General features: G+C 42.0%; 1 protein-coding gene across 1 annotated transcript in view; it reads left to right on the forward strand.

The window, feature by feature from the left end:
- The window catches only part of HOMER2 (homer scaffold protein 2), a 60371-nt gene that overhangs the window by 22239 nt on the left and 16373 nt on the right, over positions 1 to 21759 (forward strand). The window contains exons 3-4 of the mRNA XM_084532112.1: positions 15149 to 15280; positions 20988 to 21080. Coding sequence (XP_084388238.1) covers positions 15149 to 15280; positions 20988 to 21080 — 225 coding nt within the window. The remainder of the gene's footprint in view (positions 1 to 15148; positions 15281 to 20987; positions 21081 to 21759) is intronic.

Raw genomic sequence — 21759 nt, forward strand, 5'->3', positions numbered from 1 at the left:
TTATGTCTGTCATGCCTACTTCACATGCTTGTTTTTCCAAACATCCCCTGTGCTGCATTTGGTTATATATTGGCTTATAAATCAGCCAAACCGCCTGTTGAAATTGATGGTGATGTTCCATTGAGATAGGTACAGCATGAATACATTGCCATCGTTACGCTGTCAGTGCCGGCATCCTCAGCTCCAGAAAGCCCCTGGTTTGCTGGGGAGCAAGCCAAGCCCTGTGCAAGCTGCTGGGGTTGTGGATGTGTGTTAAGAGTGATTAACGAAAAGCAAGCAATTATTGCTGTATGTGTTGGAGTGGGGGGGCTCAGGGCAGTGCATGCCCTCAGCCAGAGGGTCCTGCCCAGTGCTGCAGGGCATCCAAGCTCCGCTCCTTCATCAGCCCAAAAGACACCAAGAAGGAACCAGTCCCCCCGGTCGCGTGTACCCCAGGAGGCAGTGAGCCTTTCCCATTAAAATTCTCTCCTGTGGCTTCCCAAGCGAGAATCAATCACTCACCACATGAATTATTCGTATTGTATCGAACCTTTGCTGATTAAGGAGCAGGTCGAGAAGAAATGGTGCCTCCACGCTTGCCTCTGGAGAGTCCCATTACCTGACCTGTCTGCTTAAGAGTGCTGATATGGAAAAAGGACGGTGTTTGTACCCAGCTAATGATAGAAGTTGCTTTTTTCCCCTCAAACAACTATTGCTTAGCATTGTGACCTACTTTTCTAGTCCAAAATGAAGCCTGGTAGGACTGTGAGGAAGAATATAGGCAGCGCTGGTTGGCTTTGTCCTGCTTTCCATTCATCTCACTTATTAGAATAGAGTCTTCGTGTGTTGGCAAGTATCAGGCAGATTAGCATCGCTGCGGGCAAAATTATTCCTCTTTTAATGACAAAAAGCTGAAACTCAAGTGAAAGGAGGGACTTGGGCCTGGAGGGAAGGTGGAGATGAAGGACATGTATCACTCACAACTCTCCATCCTTGTCTTGGCTGCAAAGTGGCTGTTCTAACAGTGTGGGGCAAACACGTATAATGCACACTGGATTGAAGAGAAATCTCATTTAAATCCAACTCAGATGCAGATACTGGATTCTTTTTTAACCTTATGTTGACTTAGAAATCAATGATAAAAGTACTTTAAAATGATTAAGAATATTGGGCACTTCACTTAAACATTGTTCTTACTCAGTCACATAAGCTTCAGGTGTTCAGCATGTTACCCTGGGCACTGTGTTGAGTTGCAGGTGTGCAGAATAAAATGGGGCTGCCGAAACCCTCACTGTCCTACAGAGCATGGGGCAGGCTGCACGGCATGCACCAAAGGCATGCTGAGCACCCTTCTGAGGCTTTGCCAACCTGGTAGGCTGTGCTTTGTGTGTGGTGACAAAAAACCCCACTGAAATGCCTGGGGAGTCAAGCATGGAAGAGCAGCAACCCAGGATTCATAATAGCTTGTACCACTTTAATTCCTCTCTGGTTCCAAGGCTGGGAGAGAATGGGTTTTATAATTCCTCCATCTTCTACAGAAAAACAGGTGCTGTGGACAGTAGATTACAATTTATAGCAAAAGATTTCACAGATAGGATAAATGCATGCTCTGGATGATGTTAACCAAGATACCGTTACCAAACAAGGGAATAGATTAGTGTATCTTTTAATTACATTATAATTGACTTGTATGCTGTCGAGAAAGTAATTTCATCATGATGTTTTAAGAAGTTTCCAGCCAGAGGCTGTATAAACTGTAGCATAATGAGTGCTGGAGGAAATGATACAGTAAAATGCAAGGGCACACACTGATCTGGAGTTAATGAGACAGCCAAGAGACTTTACCATATGAAAGTCCCCAGCATTGTGGGCAAAAGTCAAACCTGTTGAAAAAATTACAAACTATGGCAATGATACAGGGAGAACATGAACTCAGAAGTGCCTGGATGCTCTGTAGCGTGTGGGGGAAGCCATGTGCAAGGCTCCTCATTAAAAGTGACCTACATTATGCAGCTTTTTAGAGGTGAAAAGGAAGTTTGAAAGCATGGAAATTGCACAGGCCGATATCCTCTGTCATCCTCTGGAATAATGCATGGCAGTGTCCTGACCAGTGGATCTGTTTGTTTTTATTTGTTATGAATTGGAAATAAGCATTATCCAAGCCAAATAGATGAGGGAGAAGATATGAAACTTGTTTCTGTATAGAATTTGAGAAAGAAGTATAACCCTGTTGCACCTCAGAAACAAGCTTCTGCCCTCATTTTCAAATGTTCTAAATTTATATGCCTATAAAACCTAGGATTGCAACAGCATTGTTTTTATATTTTGAAAAATAAGTTGTTAATAAGGAACACATAGCTATCTTTAAAACTTAATATCCAGCAATAAACTTGATAGTGGGACATTTTGAGACAGCTGCAGCAAAGAAAACTGAGGCAGGAAGAGTCATCTCAGATGCCAGTCTGAAGTTGTTTCTATGGGATGTTTAGTCAGATGGCCAGAAAAAAATCAAAATTGGGGTCAAAAGACTAATAGATTGCAAAAGTAGTTTTGGTAAATACATGATACAGAAAGAAGGGGTTTGTGTTTCAGGGAAAAAAAAAAAAGGTCGACTGACACTCATTCCCAGTTGCTAGATGATTTTAAAGAATTTATTACCTAATGATTACCTTGAATATTAAAGATCAGCCACTAAGTCAGACATAATTGTGCTAAAGTATTGAAGAGAGAATAAGAAAAATTGCTGTGCTGGGAAAGCAAAATCAGTGGATCTATTTCTGAAGTAAATTGCAGTCAGTAAGAATACAAATACGGGCCAAATTTTGCCAATCAATATTCATATACTGTTCCCCAAATTGAATACAGTACATGATACAGTATGGTGAAGCTGTTTGGGTGTTAAGAGGAACATACGCCCTTACATTAGGATCTATAAGGGCACATCCTGCCAAGAAGGACCAGTGTGTTTTGGAGAGCAGAGTGAAGCGTAGAGGGACAGAGCCCTGCAGCTTTTGGTAGCTGGTATTTGGGCCAGAAGGAATGGATGATGTGTAAATCCGTTAATATTTGGTGTATTTTTGGCTGTCTCAGTTCCTGTACCAGTCCTAATTGGTACCCAGTGTAATAGCTGCTCCCCCCAGCCTCATGACCGTGTTTTTTCTGTACTCGCGAATGGAGGCAGGCATCCTCTGTACATTTATAGGAAATTCTGAATTCTACCAGTTCTGTACAGAGATTCAAAACAAATAATTTCCTTTGCCTGTGGAAATTAAATTATTTTAAGTCAGAGTTGTTAAAAATATTCTAGGGTACTTTGCCAAAAGGTGACTCTTTGATTTAAGGAGCTTTCCTTCACAGGGAGAAAAAATTGCGGGGTATAGTAACATGGATGAAATTCCTTCATTTGGCTAGTTTTCGTGTGTGTGTGGTTTTTTTTCTTTCATTGACGTAAGTTCAGCCATTAAACCAATATCAACTGTTTCTCAGGAAAAAACTAACGAGTAATTTAGATATTACAAAGTTGGCACTGAATTAAAAGCAGGCTTCTGGCAACTTGTGCTGTGCAACAGCGCTGCACTGCTACGGTAGCCTTTAACTGTGCCTCTAAGACATCAGGGATGTGATTTGCAAGGAAGAGTGGTAGGAACAACCCTGACAGGGGCTGAATTGCATTCAGAGTGGTGGGTTTGCTGGTCCCGTGCTGGGTGAGCTGGCAGGAACGGAGCAGCAGGCAGGGGCATCCAAGGCTGCAGCAGGGCGAGCATGAGACCTCCCAGCACTTCTGCAGCCTTCACAGTGCTTGGCTCCATTGTAAGCAGATAATGAGTTGTGTAATTTGGTACTGAAACGATCAGGGGGTGTTTTACTGCCTTGGGTAGCCAAAGATAAAGGGAGGTAAAAGAATGTTAAAAGTGACCTCAGAAAGTGAAGTGTTCCCTCTGCCTCTTTCAAAGCTCATAGAGAAATCCTAAATTAAACGTTATGATTTTGAAAGGTGTGTGTGAGCAAATATGTGTTTTGTCAAAGGGACGGAGATCCTTTTATTTCCCGCTTTGCCTGCCCTAGTTTTATGCACTGTCACTGCCTGTCACTCGTTTTGTGTGCTGCCCGGGGTCAAGCCAGCTGCCCAGTGCCTGCCAAAACGCCAAGAGGCTGTGCTCCTTGCCCTGCTGGTGGTAGTACTGGTAGGGCTGTCACTGCCAGAGAGACCCTGCTGGTAAAATCTGGTTAAATTAGCAGAAAATACTTCTTATTCCATCTTCACAGGGCTTTTTTCACTGCTGAGTAGCTGAGCTGGATATTTTTTTCTTTCAAAACTTTTTCTGCTGTGCTCTTCTTGCCCTTCATGCGACTTCTTCCAGGCTTCTTTTCTGCTTGTCCCAGAAGGATTGCTCACCACAAAATGGGGGTCATGAGCTCCATCCTACTTATACTTCTGACACTGAAAACCAACATGAAAAGGCCCTTTCATCAAGAGGGCAATGTGTGACACTTGTTACTGTCTGAGGAGCCCCAAAGGTGCATCCCAGCTCAGGAAAGATGCTGTGCTGGGGTAAGGCAGAGGAGAGGAGAATGGGCTGTGAGCTCTGGAGCTCTGAATGATGCAGTGATCCTGATCCAGAAAGCTTCATGTGCCAAGAGATTTCCAGTACTCATCTAGCTCAGTACTATAATACAGAAAAGTGTGTGTATTTGGTTGCTTTCATCTTCTCTTTATTCCTATCATAGTATGCTAAGTATATCATGAACTATTGCAACTAATTTCAACAGGATTATTAGTGCTGGAGATGATCCTGGAGCCATAACAGAGTACTTCCAACAATGGAACTAATTAACCCCCACATAAAAGAGAATAACATCTTTTGAAATATGAAAACACAAACAATTGTAATGCATAATTCTGTCTTCCAGTGTGCACAGTTTGTATATTATAATAAACATCTCACTGCTTTTCTGCTAGTGAGATGACGAGTAAGTGAAAACATCAGTTGTGGCTTTATGATCTTTATAAATATGTAAATATAATACAGACAAGTACTTTACCATTGAGACTACAACTATAATCATACCCGTGTGTACATATTAAACTTCTGCAAATCCAGAGTAGAGCCTTTAAAATGATTTGATGCCATTTAATCCACTGCCATCCGATCAGTTTGCCTGGTAGGGCAGCTGCCGTGGGGCTTTTCCCACTTCAGATTTCCGAGCAGAAGCTGGAGGCTAGTGCTCGTCTCCCAGACACCTCCCAGCACCAACTGCACCACACAAAATACTTTGGAAGAGATGCCTGAACAGTGTCTAGCTGCTTCTCACCATCCCTTTTGGGCTTGTTGTTGCTGTAAATAATGAGGCTGGATGGGGCTGCTCTCTGAGAGGCAGCTGCAGGTTTTGTAACGAAGTTTTCTTTGGTTTTGTGTGACGAGCAGATTAAGAGCAGGAGAGCATCTGTCCCACCTTGGGTCATAGTGCACCAGTCTAACCCCAGCTGTGGTCTCTTTCACTCAGCTGAACTATTCACAGTAAAGAATTTGTATTTTACTGTGCTGGTTTTAACGTTTATTTCCCAATTTCATTTAAAGATGTTGTAGAGTTGTGGTGAGCGTAACTTCCAGATTTGTAGCATCGCAGTGAAGGGCTTCAGGAGGGACTCTGAGTTTAAGGGAAACTTGCCACCAAACACGAGGCACAACTTGCTCAGCCTATGGAGTATCCAAGAGAAATGTGAATTTTGGGGTGACACCAGGAAAATGCCTCTGATAATCTGTCAGGCAGTGAGTCACTAAACTGGCAGATGCAGCGTGCGAATAGAAAACAAAATGCACATTTAAAAATGAAGATAAATAGCTATGTGCAGCCAGCACACGGAGGTATACAGTGGGTCCTTCTGTTGTATAAACCAAGAGCTCATATTCTTCTTAAAAGACTTCTTTGAAATAAGAGTGAATGAAATTAAGGTAAAATGACAGCCCCCAGCGATCTTTAAATATTTGTGTTGTCTGTGTTTGTAGTGTACCCCTCTTGACTAAGCTGCTTATGTTTGTGTTTCTCTCTAGACGTTAAAATAACTTGAGAATATTTTCTTTGAAGTTTGGTGGTGAGGAAATACAGCATAAGGGAGAAGCAGAGCTGTCAGCCAAGCATGGGACTACCCACTTGCATCATCCTTTATTTGCTTAAGGTGATATCAAATATTCAAAAATTCAGGCTGAGGGGAGGTGCAAGGTTTCATAACTGATAAGACAGTACTTTGCCTGCAGTTGTGTCTGCAGAAGAATTTTTAGCGGTTGCCAGGACTGGTTTGGATAGGTAGAGCTGGTAACGTTGGGTGCGCTTGTGCAGACAGGTCCTTGAGTGAGGGGAAAAAAAAAAAAAAGTGCTGTTAAGGCTTAACTGCAGCAGTTATTTCCGAATTGCTAATACCAGTGGAGATGAGCTGGGAATGGAGGGAAGCATTAAAAATGTTTGTGCAAACAAGACCTGGGGCTGTGAGTGAAAGAGAGCTTGTCAGAAGCTGGGAAATGGAGCAAAGTAAATACCAGGAAATGTGGTAGGTCCCCTGAGACTGCATCAGCCACAAGTGCTGAGCGCCTGCTGAAGGTGTGTTTTGGTTGGAGCTGTGCAACTCGTATCGCTTCGATGTTTCTCTATTAATCTTTTTCCAAGTTATTACATTTGAAATGTGAAAAATCCTCTGCTCATTGTCTGGATTATTTCTGGAAGGAAATCCTTCAGAAGCCAGTTAGTAAGCTGAGGAGAACAGATAACACAGTGCTGGCAACAGCTGTACCTTTGACATAAGAATGGAAGCACATCTGCCGCTGCTTGATCCTATCTGGCTGATTTTCCTCCTTGCCTCTACAGTGCATGCATGTGCCACCGGCCCTGTGGAGAGAGCGCACACAACTGAATCACAGCATCAGTGCTGTGGAAACCTTCTCATAAACACAATTTATTACTCTTTAAAAAGTAAAAGTTAAAAATCCATGCTAGCGGATTTCTTGCTACACCAGCAAACGGGGAGACTTCTGACTGGGCTGTTTTTCCCTTTTTATAACCTCTCCATAAAATTTCTTGGAAAAGTTCTGTTTCAGGTCACAGTCCTTGATTTTAGTAGAGCTTTTGAAGAATCTGTAACAAGTTTTTGGAGAAAATAATCCATGACTGTAATTAGGTGAAAATTGACGGAAAAAAATCAAGATTTTTAGCGAGATCGTCAACACAGGCACAACATCGTAGGGTTTGCAGAAGCTTTCCCTTACCTTTTTGGTTTCATTAGATATACGGAGCAAAACCTTGGGGAAATGTGAGTTTTTACCTCATAAAACCTTTCATACTTGCTCACCAAAACTCAGGGAGCATGGTAGTGCTCACCTTGGGTGCAGGCTTTGCAGTGTGCTGCTTTTTTCCTCCAGAAGCAATGCTGAGGGGGTTGGTGCCTGGGGGTGAGCTGAGCACATGTTCTGTCCCCTTGAGCTTTCCTCAGCTTCATCCCAGAAGGACCTTGCTTGATTTGTTACAAGAAGCTCTGCCTCCTCTGCATTATATTAGGGACTTCTGTCAAGAATTGCAATTAATGCAGCACTACTTAGCTGTTGGTTGACTAATATGAGACTTTTACTCCCTCTTATTATTATTTTTTTAAGTTCAGCTACTGAAAGTAATAAAGGATGATTTCTATAAGCTGTGCTTTATGAAGCTCTGAGGATTGCTTGTCCAATGAAGCAGCTGCATCAATTATTTGTTCCCTTCTACCCCCTGCTGTAGTGCCAGAGGTATATAATACTTGGAAATCCCCACTCTGAGAGTTAACGTATCAGACGTGCTAATCAAGTCATGCCAGATGGAGTTTATAAATAAACTACACTGCATTGTGTATTCTTAAAATTTAAGCATCAAACATAATTCAATGTAATATTTTCCTAGCTCAAAAAATATAAATAAATAAATAAATGACAATGAAGCAAACAACAACAGCAACCAAAACACCTATTGCTCCTTCCTTGATTCTGGATTGTGGGGTTGCATCCAATGGCAACACAGTTGTTAGATGGAAAACAAGGAATTGTGTAAAAGACTGTCAGCCACTAAAAACTAAATGACATCCAAAGCTGGTTCTCCCTGAGGAGTGAACAAAATGATCTCACGAGCCCCAGATAACCTCCACCTACCTTTATTTTCTAACAGCAAAATAAGTGATGAGCCATCTCTGAGGATGCAGAAGGGTTTTTATTTTACATTGTCTCATGGCTACCGCATATGTTCAGTTAGGTTAGCATGTTGTTCCTAAGTGTTGCCAGGCCTGATTGCCCATGTCAGACTGTCATCTAACTGTGACCGCTTTTGTGTGCTTTAGAAGATGCCAAGTGGATCCTGTCCTCTCCCAAGAACAATGTACCTGTTCTTGGTCATTCCTCGTGCCAAGGGACACAAGGCAGTAGTAAACTACGTCATTGCTGACTGCTCGTTGGGGTGTGTAGGTTACTAATCAGAACAGAGGCATTTTTAAGGATTCCACTTGGCCATGGACTTGTCATTCTTCCTGTGTGATACTGCTCATGTCCTACGTCCCTGCTCCAGGCTGCTGGCTTCTCCTTCCCAGACATCATTTCAGCCCTGTCTTTAAGTAGCATTGGTCATCTTTTCTTTGTCTGACTCATTCAGTTTCTGCATCTTTAACTACTCCTACCTTTTTGCAAGTGCTGTTGTGACACATAAGCACTAGGACAATTTGGGATCCTGGGACAAGGCATTTCTGACCTCTGCACAGGGGCCTTCAGGCTGAAGAGAATCACAGGAGGATGTTGTGAGGCAGCTTCAAGGATGCAGACAAGGATGTGTGCTTAAATGCTTCATGTAGGCATTCGGTTATACTCTGCACAAAGGCTAGATGCTTTATTAAATCCTCAAAAGCATGAATGTGATATAACTATGTATTTTTTGTTGTACCTAACTGTAGATAATGCAGCCTTCTCCCCTACCCTATTTGTAGTCACCAGGAAAAAAAAACAAAAAAAAAAGATCTCCACTGTGTTCTCCTCCAATCTCTGATAGGTTAGAAATCTTTTTTCTCATGTGAAAATAACACACAAGCATATTTGTCTGTACATTTTATTAAGCATTGCATGAAATTCCTGGGTAACAATTTGTTCCAGAGCAGAGGGTCTGAAAAGCCTCGCTGTAGCTTTGCTTCATGAAACAGCTGCTGGTGCTCTGAGCCGGGTGGGTGGATGTGTGTGCTGTGCCGAAAAGGAAGAGAAATTCTAGTCAGATGTCAAAGCAAAAATAGGAGATTTTAGAGATTTAGACTGGGTGGAGGAGGTGGGAAACCAACTCTGCAGAGATGTTAATTACCTCAGGAAGAAAAAGAGCACAATGGAGTAGGTGTAGCAGGAGATTTGCTTAATAGAATTCACATCACTGTGAACCCACTTTTGTTGCATTTAGACAGGTTCTTGGTGAGGACTTTACAACAGAAATATTTTAATAGAGGAAAAACAGTTATTAGTCTTTTTATCTGGAGGGGAAGGTATTTTTACATCTCTTTTCATCAAAGAGGCCAAAAGCTACTTCCACATCCAAGTCATGCATGTTTTTTGTTTGATTTGTTGCCTTCTGGGGTTAAAAATGGATTATGCTGGGGATGGAAGGTGGATCTCTAGGGAAAAAAAAAATATCTAAACGCAGCTGTAGAAATGGCCCTTTTCCATGCAGAGCAAGCAGCAGCAGCAGCACGTGAGAGGTGTTACTCACAAAATGTGAATCTCCTCTCTGTAGAGGGAGCTTGGGCTGAAAAGGAAATGCTTTGGACTGCAGCAAGTCCTCTTTGGCTTCTGAGGAGCCCTGGCATCCTTCTGCTCGCATGGTGTGTGGGGATCACTGCACTTCCCCTTCCACTCCTGCCCCCTTAGCACTGCACAGTTATGGAAGCTTGAAAGCCATGGGTGGGTGAAATACTTGCATCCTGGTTAACCGGGTAGAATAGAAATTCTTGAAAAGCAGCAGCTGGCCTGGCTTGCCAGCACTGTGGGGGTACAGTGCTCAGTGGCTGGACCAAGAGCCTGGCGAGGCTGGCAGTGGATATCCTGGCAGCTCCAGGCCCCCCAGTAATGTCCAAGTGATGCAGTGGAGCAGGAGGAACAGAAACACTGAGAATTTCAGTGGTCTTTTTAACATGCTTATGATTGCTTCCAATCGACTTAAGATGCTGCTTTCTGTTTTCCCATGCTTTTTTCTTTTTTTTTTTTTTTTTTTTTTAAAGACCTTCTACAAAGACTTAGCAAATAGGGTGGGGAGAGACATTTCATCATATCTGCTGGCCCTGATTTGTAAAACAACCATACTTAATCCTCCTGCGTTACAGGTTCACTGTTTTGGCCAAAGGCTGTTCTTTCTTCCATCCCAAGTTCTTGCTATGAGTGTGTCTTTGTGCCTCTCCTGATCCCTTCTGGTAAACACACTGAGCTGGGGACGCTATTTTCCTTTTAGTGGAGCTGTCTCAATTAACAGTGCGTATGTATGTGCTAGCTTTGTGGGACTGGAGATGATCTGACATCACGGGGTCACAGCTAAGCACTTTACGTATGCAATCCAATGTGCAGGTGCTGCTACAGACTGCAGGTTACTTTTATTTATTTTTTAATTTGGAAGGAGACAAAGAGCTCTAAACGCCACACAGGTTAGCACCTTCCTCATGGTGTGATTTCACTCGTGTGTAATGCGCAGTTTCTGCCTCCATAGGCCAGTAATACATTGGTGAAAAGGCATTGCATGTAAGTCTGTTGGCAGAGATACAAAGCACGGTCGATAGCGAAGGATAGTGCAAATCATGGAAATGTAGGTGGATACATTCTACAAAGGAGTTGCTAAATGTTTGGGATAGAGGGAGAATTTCTCAGCAAATCCACCCTGTCTCGTCTTCAAATCCGGGGTCAGGAGCACTTCTGATTCCTGTCAACTTGGTGAGCTGGAAGAACCTGCTGAGCCTGTGATCGCTGTAGCCAGAGGACTGGCAGCTTCCTTCCCTCTTAATTCTGTTTTTAGACTGAGATACATCTTTACTGAAGATTAGCAACCTGGTGGGTTGGGGAAATTAAATTTCACAAGGGCTGCAAACTGGAAAGCATATATTGAGAGGTGTGAAAATGAAATGGGGAGGTTTTAATGTAGTGACTTCTTAATGAGTAGATACTATGGTCTTGAGCCTCAGGGCTTTTCTGGAGGTGAGGTTACTTCAGAATAACTGGTGATGTGATTTTAAAGGGGAAATTCCAGAATAATTCCTAACCTGGCACTGTTACCCCAGAATAATCATCAGTGTGGTGTTGTGACACGGAGTTTAGGAAGGGACCCTTTAATTACTCGCGGCTTCCCCTAAAATAAAAGGCGGCTGTGTACACTGCTCATAGGGTATGAGCGGTGTGAGCTGCCAATAACAATTTTTCTTCTGCACAGGTCATCGTGTGACCTCTCTGCTTGATTTATTTGGCAGTTTCTCTCTGTGGGAAGGCAGCAAGATGGGTCTGTTACAGCCTCTGAGGGTTCTGCTCTCCGCCAGCTTATTTGCATGGCTGTTATCTGATGAATATGCCCGGTGTGTTCCTAAACGTCTGGAGTCATTGCTGGTTGATGTAGCACTACCTTGTACTGTGAAAATTCTTCAGTGTCATCTTCAAATAAAAATTTAGATCTGTCAGGATTGTTTTTCTCCCAAAGGAAGTGAAATTAGTATAAGATTTTATTTGGCTTGTGCAGACATATCAGGAGTGTTTGCCATCTGATACGCTGGCATCTAGATGAGAGCATAGGCAGATTTTTTTTTAACCACATGTAGACAACGCAGTCAGTGTGATGAATGAGTTTATTATTCTGTGAGGTGCTTATTATATTATGCTCCCCTTTACCTTTGTCTGTAGGGAGAACTCTTTAACCACTTCAGGGACTGCACTGCAGTTGATTAGAGAGCTGCTTGGCTTTTGCATCCATTGCCCTGGATGAAAGTCCACAAGTTCATGCCGTTTTCTGATACAGCTGGAATTCTGTTGTGTGTTACAGGAATGAGGACCAACCACAAAACTGTCTCATAAGAGCACATTTGAACTGATGAGTGGATTATGGTAATGGATTGCAGGTAGGGGTGGACAGGAGGCTGGGGGCTTCTGCCAGGAACAGCTTTCAGACAGTGCACTTGCCCTCCTCTGCTATTCCTCTCAGCTCCTTCTTCCTTTGAAAGTCAAAAACTCTGGCCCATCCTTCCGTCAAAAAAGGAGACTTTACTGCTGTTGTTGAGCACCCTTGGTGCGATGGCCACAGACACCTCCCCACCTCCTCCCCAGACTGGAAACGTTGTCTTGGGTATAGGGAGGAGTGGTCAGGAGCATTTTCTTTCAGATTTCATGTAGCTAGGGTTGAGCCAGCTGTGGGGCAGGGGACAGGCTGCAATACCTGGCAGGATCACAAGCAACCCTTTTTCTTTGAAATACCAACACTGGTTGCCACCTTTCTTTCTTCTTAGCCCAACCATGGTGATTGCTTGCTAGCAAACATAGCTTCTGCTCTTGAGAGATTAGCAGGTTTACAGGTGAGGAACTGAGTCCAATGTGACAGCATCTTCCTGCAAGGGTGACGGGGTGAGGATGGGGAGGAGGACAAGGTGGCCAAGTGTAGTGTCCCCCTTCTCTGGACCGTTCCTGTGCAGCTCTGAGTTAATCTCCTTAAACTTTTCCTTAGGTTTTCACTTGTCTGCAGGAGCACAGGATGTCTGGAGTGCCTGACTGACAGAGAGGGTTTGAAAAAAAGGTAGAGCTGGCTTCCAAGCAGTTTTGCTAATTGCAGCTTATTATAAATTTAACAGATGAACTGTCAGTTTCTTGAAGGTGTGTGATCACCACAACCTTTTCCTGGATTCTGTGCTGGCTATAGAAAAAAATTAACCTCTAAGGTGCTACGCTAATGTGCTTCATCTCTGTGCTCAATAAGATGTTTTCCCATTTACAATTTGCAGGCTTCTTTATTCTTCTTATCACTTCTTTGATAATATTGGACTGTGGTCTAAGTGATCTCTTTGGTGTGTTTTTTTCTATTTGAATTTACTAAATTATTATTTTAGGAGGTATGGAAGGATGATGCTGTTCTCAGAGGCTGCTTCTCATGGAGGACACTCTTGCCTTTCAGTAAGAGGGGTTATTTTATTACTTTTTTTTCCCAAAGATGGCTAATTTGATAGGCACAGAAGGACTGAAATAATACCTTTTATCACTTGAATTTTCTGGGTATTTTAGAGCTTCTAAAATAAATTCAGTAACTCAAGAAACCAAGCATGTTTAAGTAGTTCACCTCTCTGACGTTAGATTTTTGAGTATACATATTGCACTTTGTTTAAAGTTTTGGGAAAACATCCTGATCTTTCTGGGTTGGTGGTAGCTTTCCCTCCCTTTCTTGTGACTAATTGTATCATACAGTCCTCCTATCATCATCCTCCCTTTGAATTGTCAAAACCATACATAAAGTCTTTGACAGATTTGATTTTCTTTTAATTTAAATCTCTGCAATTGCGCTTAGATTTTATATTGGCTGCATTTCTGCTGTGTGACTCAGCTAGAACAGAGCACATCTGGGCAGCTTTCTTTATGCCTCTACCTATGAGACAGCCACCCAAAAACAGGTTTTGTCTCCAAAAGCTCATTTCTATACAGTATGTGTCAACCAGCGCTGGTTGAAGTATCACCTCTCTCCCTTCTCATTCTGATTCTTCCCATGAAAAAAACAAAACAAAAAAATCACCACCCTACTACTTCAGGAGCATCAGTCACCTGGCCCTGCTCTGCTTTGATCCTCGTGGTGAAGCTTTCAGCGACAATGTTTTCACAGTGCTTTTGAACTTGGTCTGAAGCGACTCGTTTTGCATGAAAGGCATTACCTGTGCTCGTGGCAGGATGTTTGTGGGAAAGCGATGGTGCAAAGCAGGGGGAACCACTGAAGGTGAGCAAGTTCTAAGGGAGAAAATAAAAGCATCTGCACAGGGGTCAGAGTTAAGGAGAGGATGGAGGCAAGGAATGCTCTTTCTCTGATAAATTTAATTCACACTTTTTGCTAAATGTAAGAGACAGCTTAAGAAAAAAAAAAACTGCTCAGAATACATAGTAAATGATGTTGCCAGGATACTTCCTGATCATGTTAATTAAACTGTCCCACAGTTTTGGCTTAATTACTGCATAATTTGCATATTGGAAATGATGGTGCGCGGTACCAAAGAAAGCTTGTGTTCTGCTAGAAGGAAGAACATTGCACAGGAATTCATTTCCAAGGGAAGGAGTCTCTAGACTCATCTAACGATGTATCTGGAAAATAAAGTTAAGATTTTTGTTAATGAATTGGCATATATCTCATTCCTTTTTGTACGATTACATTTTATGCTTTTTCTGCTTAGTTCCTGAGAGACCTTGTCCCAGTGGCCTCCCTCCTGTTGGCTATTTCTTTAATTACAAGATCCAGTGCTGCTTTCAAGGCTGCTGAACCAGATATTAGTTAACCTGGGTAAAAGTGACAGAATATTTATTTTGAAGACGCCCACATTTGAAACTGTATATGCATTGTTGGTGACGCACTTTACAACCCTCCCAAGTTAAGCTCATTGTTAAGCTATCAGTTTCTCCTTGTCTTCATTTTTTTTTTCTGTTTCCCACATGTGTCTGGCATCCTACATGTGGCGGCCTGAGGCCAGATGGGGAAATGCAGAAATATCTCCAGTTCTGAGGCAGGTGCTGCTGGTGGACACCAGGCTTGGTGCCTGGCCAGGCAGTGGCAGTGGCTATGTGCTTCCACACTGAGACTCCAGCTTTGAAATGCTGAAAAAAAGTGGATTTTGGATCTGCATTTCTGCCAGGGTGGTTTTATACCTCCTGCCCCTGCTATTGCTTTGTGTTCAGTGGTGTTCCTGCAGTGGTGTTAAACTGCAGGACCATGATGGTACTCTGGAAAAAGAAGACAAGAAAATATCCAAATTCTTACAAGTAAAACAATATATGAAACTGTTTGTTTGGATAAAAATTCTTTGGAATGCAGCAATTTCCCAAGTCAGCCTGCTAATTGCTGTGAATGATGTTGTTGCTAGGATATACATTTCCGATGTGGCTTCTGCTTTTTAATCCTTTTTTGATCTGTTTCTAAACAGGTGATCATAAACAGCACAATCACACCCAACATGACCTTTACTAAAACATCACAGAAGTTCGGCCAGTGGGCAGACAGCAGAGCAAATACTGTGTTTGGTTTGGGCTTTCCCTCCGAGCAGCAGCTGACCAAGGTAACGGGGCGCGGGGAATTTCCACACAGGCTGTCTTGTTTGCTGAGAGTGAAGAATTGCATGCATCCATCCCACCTCTTCCAGACTGGATGTTTCTGCATGTCCTTTTCATTCATGGAAGTTGACTATTTCCTATATTTTTCTAGTGTCTGTATGTACAGAAGCAGGCTGTACATAAGCAAACTTCATGGTCAAAACCATAAATTAAATTGGATCACTGACAACAGTACTGCTGTGGTGATCTTGATCTCTTGCTCAGCATGGCTGAAAGCATTTGTGTTTCCAGATGTTTGCAGAAACAATCTGGCTCTGAAGGATTTTGTGCCATCTCCCTGGCCTATTTGCTCATTTCTGCGGATAGTGGCACTAAAAGCAAAGTGAACCACCTGCGTGTGGGCAGAGCTGGGGGATGAGCAGCCAGGGAGTTGGTCCCAAGTGTGGCTGCATCCCCCAGAGCTGCACCCAGACCTTGGTATGAACACAGTGCTGCTCTGGGGCAGGGACTGGCTGCAGCAGCAGGCTTGGAAAGTGTAGGGCTGCCTCTTGTAATGAATAACCAGCAGTTCAAAATACACTCTCTGTCATTAGATTAGTGGTCTTGCCAAGTGCTCATCAAATGGCTGAGATGTTTTTTTGTTCGTGCAACAAAAAAGCATTACTTATCTAGCACATAGCTGACACTTGAAGCATGGCTACTTGGCACCAGGTTTTAACAGTTAACTAAACATTGTGTCCTTGGGCATGGTACACAGTCTCTCATGCTGCTGTCCTCTTGCGTGCTTTGATTCAAAAGGAAGCCTGAGAACTAGAAGTTTCTTGTAGTGTCTAAAATAACAGAGGCAGGCCACTGGAATTGAAGGAAGACTTTTAATCAATTGAATTGCTACAGGATTTTATTATTCTAAAAATATCTTACCAAGTTCTTGCAATTTCCTTGCAAGTTCTTGCAAATAACTGGATGTTTTTTAATTTATTTTTTGCAAGTGTTTCTTAAATGCAAAGCATAGTTTACTTTACATGTTATTTTATTTTTGGACTTGAGACGTCCATAAAGGTGGCATGGCAATAATCTGCTATCCTGGGATGCTAAGGCCAGCCTATCAATCACGTGCAAAACTTTATAAAAAAGGAGATGTTGGTGACAATTATGTTTTATGATTCTTGGACTTAATCAAATGTAGAGGGGTGCTCAGTTCACCTGTGGATATTCTTCATTCCCATGACAAAGAGGCATTTATAATAGCTAAATAAGCAGCATGGGAATATTGGAGGGTTAAAGTAGACGTAGGCCAATAGTTGGGTTTGAGTAACAGAGAAGCATGATACAATGATACAATCCAAATGAAAGAATTAACACTTTTGGATGTCCTTGCACCCTAATGAGAGATTTTGCCATATTCTCCAACACTGTCCAAAGACACACTGAGAATAAGTTTAATGCTGGTGTTAGAAATACCAGCCACGATACTGGCCACTACAATGTGGGCAAACAGGAGCGGATCCAAAAAACATACTGTGTGGGCACAGGGGCCTCAGGAGCATCTGTGATCCCCTCCAGATCCATTTGCACATCTATTTGCACAGTGTGACCTGCTGAAGGACCCATTGCCAATACAACAGCCTTCTACTTGCAGGAAAAGCTTTCAAAACCAGCAGAAAGACTGTTTCTGGCCAGAATACTGAAGAGAGATGGCTTAAGGGGCACTTCTGAAAATGGCTTAAAATGATCTATTAAAAAAAAAAATCTGACAGTTGTCTGTCTGGAAAATGTTAGAAAATCTGGCTTATTACTGCCATGCAAAGCAATGGGACAAAGATATCCCTTATCATCGTGCTCCTCAGTTTAATTATTAAACCATTAGTACAGAAGATCAGAGATGGTGAAGGGATTAGAGAAGTATAAGTGTATTGGGAATAGTAAAATCAAGTTTCATTTTATTCTGATGTCATTACACTCATAAAAGATACAAATAAAAGCTTGCCAGCTTTACTGGAAATAACTGAAGCTTTTAGCTAGGAGTTAGGAGGACATGCTGAAGCTCCTCTAAACCAGAGATCAATATCCCTAGCTTAAAATAAATAAATAAGTAAATAAAACTGAAGAATATCTGCTGAAAACAATGAATAGTAATGAGACATGAGAAGAGGTTAGCATGCCTAAAAACTTATACACTTTCAAGCATATTGGCTGGCCTAATAAAAGATAATGCCTCTTTCTAATGCCTTGCCTCCCTGGAGACACTTAAGCATTAATCCATACCTATAGGGACGAGCAGCTCAAATTAAACATGAGCCATTAATGAAAACTGCTTTCAGTGACCTAGTAACCTAATTGCCATTCACATTGACCAGGAGAGTCCCAGTGTTTTTAGTTAATGTCCTGCTCGGGGTCCTTTTCCCTCCCTCCAGCACCTTTCCCCCTTCCTGCCCCATGCCTCAAAAAGGTCTCAGGACATTACTCAAACGTTGCTACACCAAAATTGAAGCAGGAATCAAAACAGAATTAATGGTGCGGCTGGCCGTGATGAAGAGGCAGGGCTGATGCTGTAAAAGTAGCGATGTGTTTTGCACACCAAGCTGTTAAGCAAAATTTCTGCTATCAGTCAAGGTGCTTTGGCACAGACATGATAATCTGAGGAGCTGGAGGTGGCCAAGGGCATGGGGACAGAGATTTATACAGGTGAGAAGCCCAGCAAACTTGGACTTTGCACATCGTAAAGTAACAACAGACGGCTTCTGGGAAGCACCAGACCTTAAATTTTGATTGATGCATGCGGGTTTTATGCGTGTGGCGTGCGGTATTTGCCCGGCAGGGCACAGGCAGCCCACCCTCGCCCCCAGCCCGACCGTGCTGGCAGTGCTCTTGCTGTGCTGCAGTAAGCTCCCGGCTGCTTTCTGCAGCAAATGCTCTCGTCCCCTGCCAGTCTGCCTGGCACTGAGATATGCATGGGACTGCTGCTGGCGGGAGCAGCTGCTCCACGTGTCCGACACCACCGCGATTTGTCAGGAGGAGACATAAATGCCAGATCAGGAGCTTAAAATTTACACGCACATAAATAATGCTTCTTAATGCATAAAATGCTAAGAAGGTCTCTCTCTATATATATATTTCTCCAGGTGACAGGCTGGCTGCAGATTTGAACAGCTTTTAAATAATCCGTGCAATGCACAGTAGCATCTTTGAGTCCCCACTAAATTTCCTTGGCCAAGACTCATAATCACCCAGCACTCGTGTGCTGCCATGTCCTTGGACTGAAGGGCTTTGCAAGTGTTGGGAGCTGAAAATCCGTTCTGCAGCTTGGCCTCAGCTTCCTAGGGCAATGGGAAATGCATCAGTAGCCACGATGGACCACTGAAGTGGTGTTTGGCTGGTGCTTCTCCTACTCTGGTCTGTCTTTGTCTGCCCAAGGAAAGGATGGAGGAGAGGGAAGGTGAAGGGAGCAGAGATGTAAAGGAGAAGGAGTGTGATGATTTCTGGAGTTGGTTTGGTTTATTTACACATGCTGTTGCCTCTTGAGACCACATTTATCAAGTTTTCATTTACAAAATAGAAGACTATTTCTCTTTTTAAACTAGGATTTCCCGTTTTAAAAGCACTCTCTGTTGTTGCGATGGTTTGATAGCTCAAAGCCAACTGACACGTTGTTTTTTTTCATATCAATTACTTGCCAGTTATTTGCATTTGCAGCAGAGTAAGTCAGTTACTGGAGGGATGGCATCTTTCTGATTTCTGCCAGTGATCAGATACCATGGTCTTGCCATCCCCCTTACAGACGGCGTCAGGATCGTGGTGGTTTCCGGAACATCTGCTCTGTCAGTGTAGCAATTAGTGTTGGTAACGCTGCACAAGTTTGGGCTGTCACCATCGTGTTTCCGCGCTCAGCAGAATAATCAAGCGAAGGCCTTTAATTTCATAGCAAGCCAAGTGATCCTCTGTAGCTTTCAAAAATAAACTGTGAGTAAAATCTAGCAGTTATTAATTAGCTAGGAATAAAAAAGGAGCAGCAGCAGAACTCTTTATGGACTGCTTCCAAATATATGGGATAAACAAAAACCAGAGACGTCTTTCACTGCAGATTCTGCTACAGAAGTCTTTACGTTATGACAATGATAAGAATTAAGGGTAATATTTTGTCTCTTAAAGCCAAAGATCTGTCTCTTGAGTTGGTGAAAAACCCACCTACTGGTGCTAGCTTCTAAAAGCAGATGTGTTAAATACACTTGTTGGTAAACTGGAGACATGACCAAAATCTATTGTGCAAAGAGAACTTCATCAGTTTTATATTGAAGATTGGCTTTATTTAGCCATATACAATTTTTATTATGGAACTGTGTAAAACTGTCCTCATCTTCGTGGCTCACATTGTTTTTCACAGCAGTCTCCCATGTGCTTTATGAAGATAGTTGCAAAATAAAATTTTTTGATAGATCACTTCCAATTCTTTTTGTTTGTTTTTCATAGTTCATATAGTCCATGAAGAACCTTCATAATTTTTTCATACTTGCCCATAAAGATTTATTGTGAAGGAGAGACTCAAAACAGCTCTTTACTACTTGCAAGAAACCCAAGTGTAGAACTTACTGTTGTCACCGTATTTTAGAAATAATCAGTACGCTATAGCTGTTTTGTCACAGTAGGAGATACTTTATGTAAAGTTGGAATTAAATCATGGAAAGCCAAAATGTAAAGTAGATGTTCCTAATGATCTTTATGGAGCTACAGATGTAGTCAAGTCATTTGTGTGTGTAGGGGACTGCACATGCCATCAGATAGCAACTAAATACCTTGCATATGCAATTCCAGCTGTTGTATAGAAGACAGCTGGATTCAAGAGCTCCATCTTCGTTTATAAGCATCATTACAGACTGTACTCCACAATTCTTCATAAGTGACACCTGAAATTTCACTTGGCTTTAAGGATGTGCTTGTTCGTGTGATTTAAGGATGATATGTGTTTATTGGAAATTTCCATTCTCTGTGTGCTGCACAAAATACAGGTACCTCCACATGCATGTATGATTTCTCTTAGATCAGTTGGAGAAGATTGATTTTATCGGTCTTTTTAGTCCCAGTATTTTACTGGGAGAGAGCATGCTAAATACCAGCTGTAAATCTAAAAGTTAGAAAATGAGAATAGTAAGTGGATGATTCTTCCCATTCCTTGACTATGTAATGTGATATTTGTCAGGCTTTTGTTTACAATCTTGTTATAAGTGTCCCAAATTATTCAAGGATATAATGTAAGTCTGAGTGAGCTCATTTACATTCTTTAATTTAATTGACTTGCTCTTAGGAACAGAAGACTGATAATAATTTTTTATCCAAATATGATTCCATGATCTTGTATACTAAACTTGAAAGTATGGAATCATATGTCCTTTCAACTATCAACTGACTGAAACAAACAATGGGGAAGAAATAAAAACCACATCATACCAAGGGGCACCAATAGCTCCTTTTTCTCTGTGGGATTTTACTATGGTCACCCAGAGCTGCAGAGATGTCCCTCTTTTAGAAACAATTTTACCGTTCCTTTTGGAAGTACCTCCATGCCAAAGAACTAAAATGCTTTTTCTTGCCAAAAATTTTAAATTATCAAAATTAGTTGTTCACTTCTGGAGATCTATGAACCATATCAAGATAGTAATCTGAACAGTTTAATAGATGGTAAATCATTTTAATAAGTATCTTTTATGCTTTTTCCAGTTTGCAGAAAAATTCCAAGAAGTGAAAGAGGCTGCCAAACTAGCAAGAGACAGATCTCAAGAGAAAATTGAGACCTCAAGCAATCATTCCCAGGTTTGTAATTTATCTTTAATACCTGTATGGATACAGGATAAATAATTTAAAGCTAAATTTTCTAATGGACTGTACCAGCCTCTGGCAGCAAGCTGAGAGTATATCAAATGAAGATTGCCAAAGGTAATTGTCAGCTGCTGGACATTAACATTGTCAGAGGAATATTTTTCATCCATCCATGCTCTTTGTCTTCATTTAAATGTATTTTTTTTCCTGCAGTTCTTGAACTGTTATAACTTTTTTTTAATAACAGAAGCTGTACATCCTTCGATTTGTACTGATACGTGTACTTTGGGTCACTAGAAAGCTCATCAGCATAGTTCTGCAAAAAATAATAAATAAGATTTATTGAGGCATTCCTTTTTGTCATGTCTAATCTACTTTTGTAGGAGTTCAGTTTGCCAGTGCGGAGGCTTGTTCATGGCCATTGTGTGTTTCATTGCCTAGATGTGATTAATTGAAAGCTGTGGTGCAGAAACAGGCCATGCTTTAGTGAGTAGCTGGAAGAAGCTTATGTTGCAATCTGTATAATATACATTTTTAGGCAGCACACCTCAATAAAGCCAAGTGCCTCTGTGTCCAGTGAGAGCTGGGTTTCTTACAAACTGAGGAAATTGAGTGTTGTCCCAGTCTCTCTGTAATCAATTTACTGTAATTTCATGAGCACTGCATTAGCCAA

This window comes from Aythya ferina (assembly GCF_964211825.1).
Source record: "Aythya ferina genome assembly, chromosome: 11".
NCBI lineage: Eukaryota > Metazoa > Chordata > Aves > Anseriformes > Anatidae > Aythya > Aythya ferina.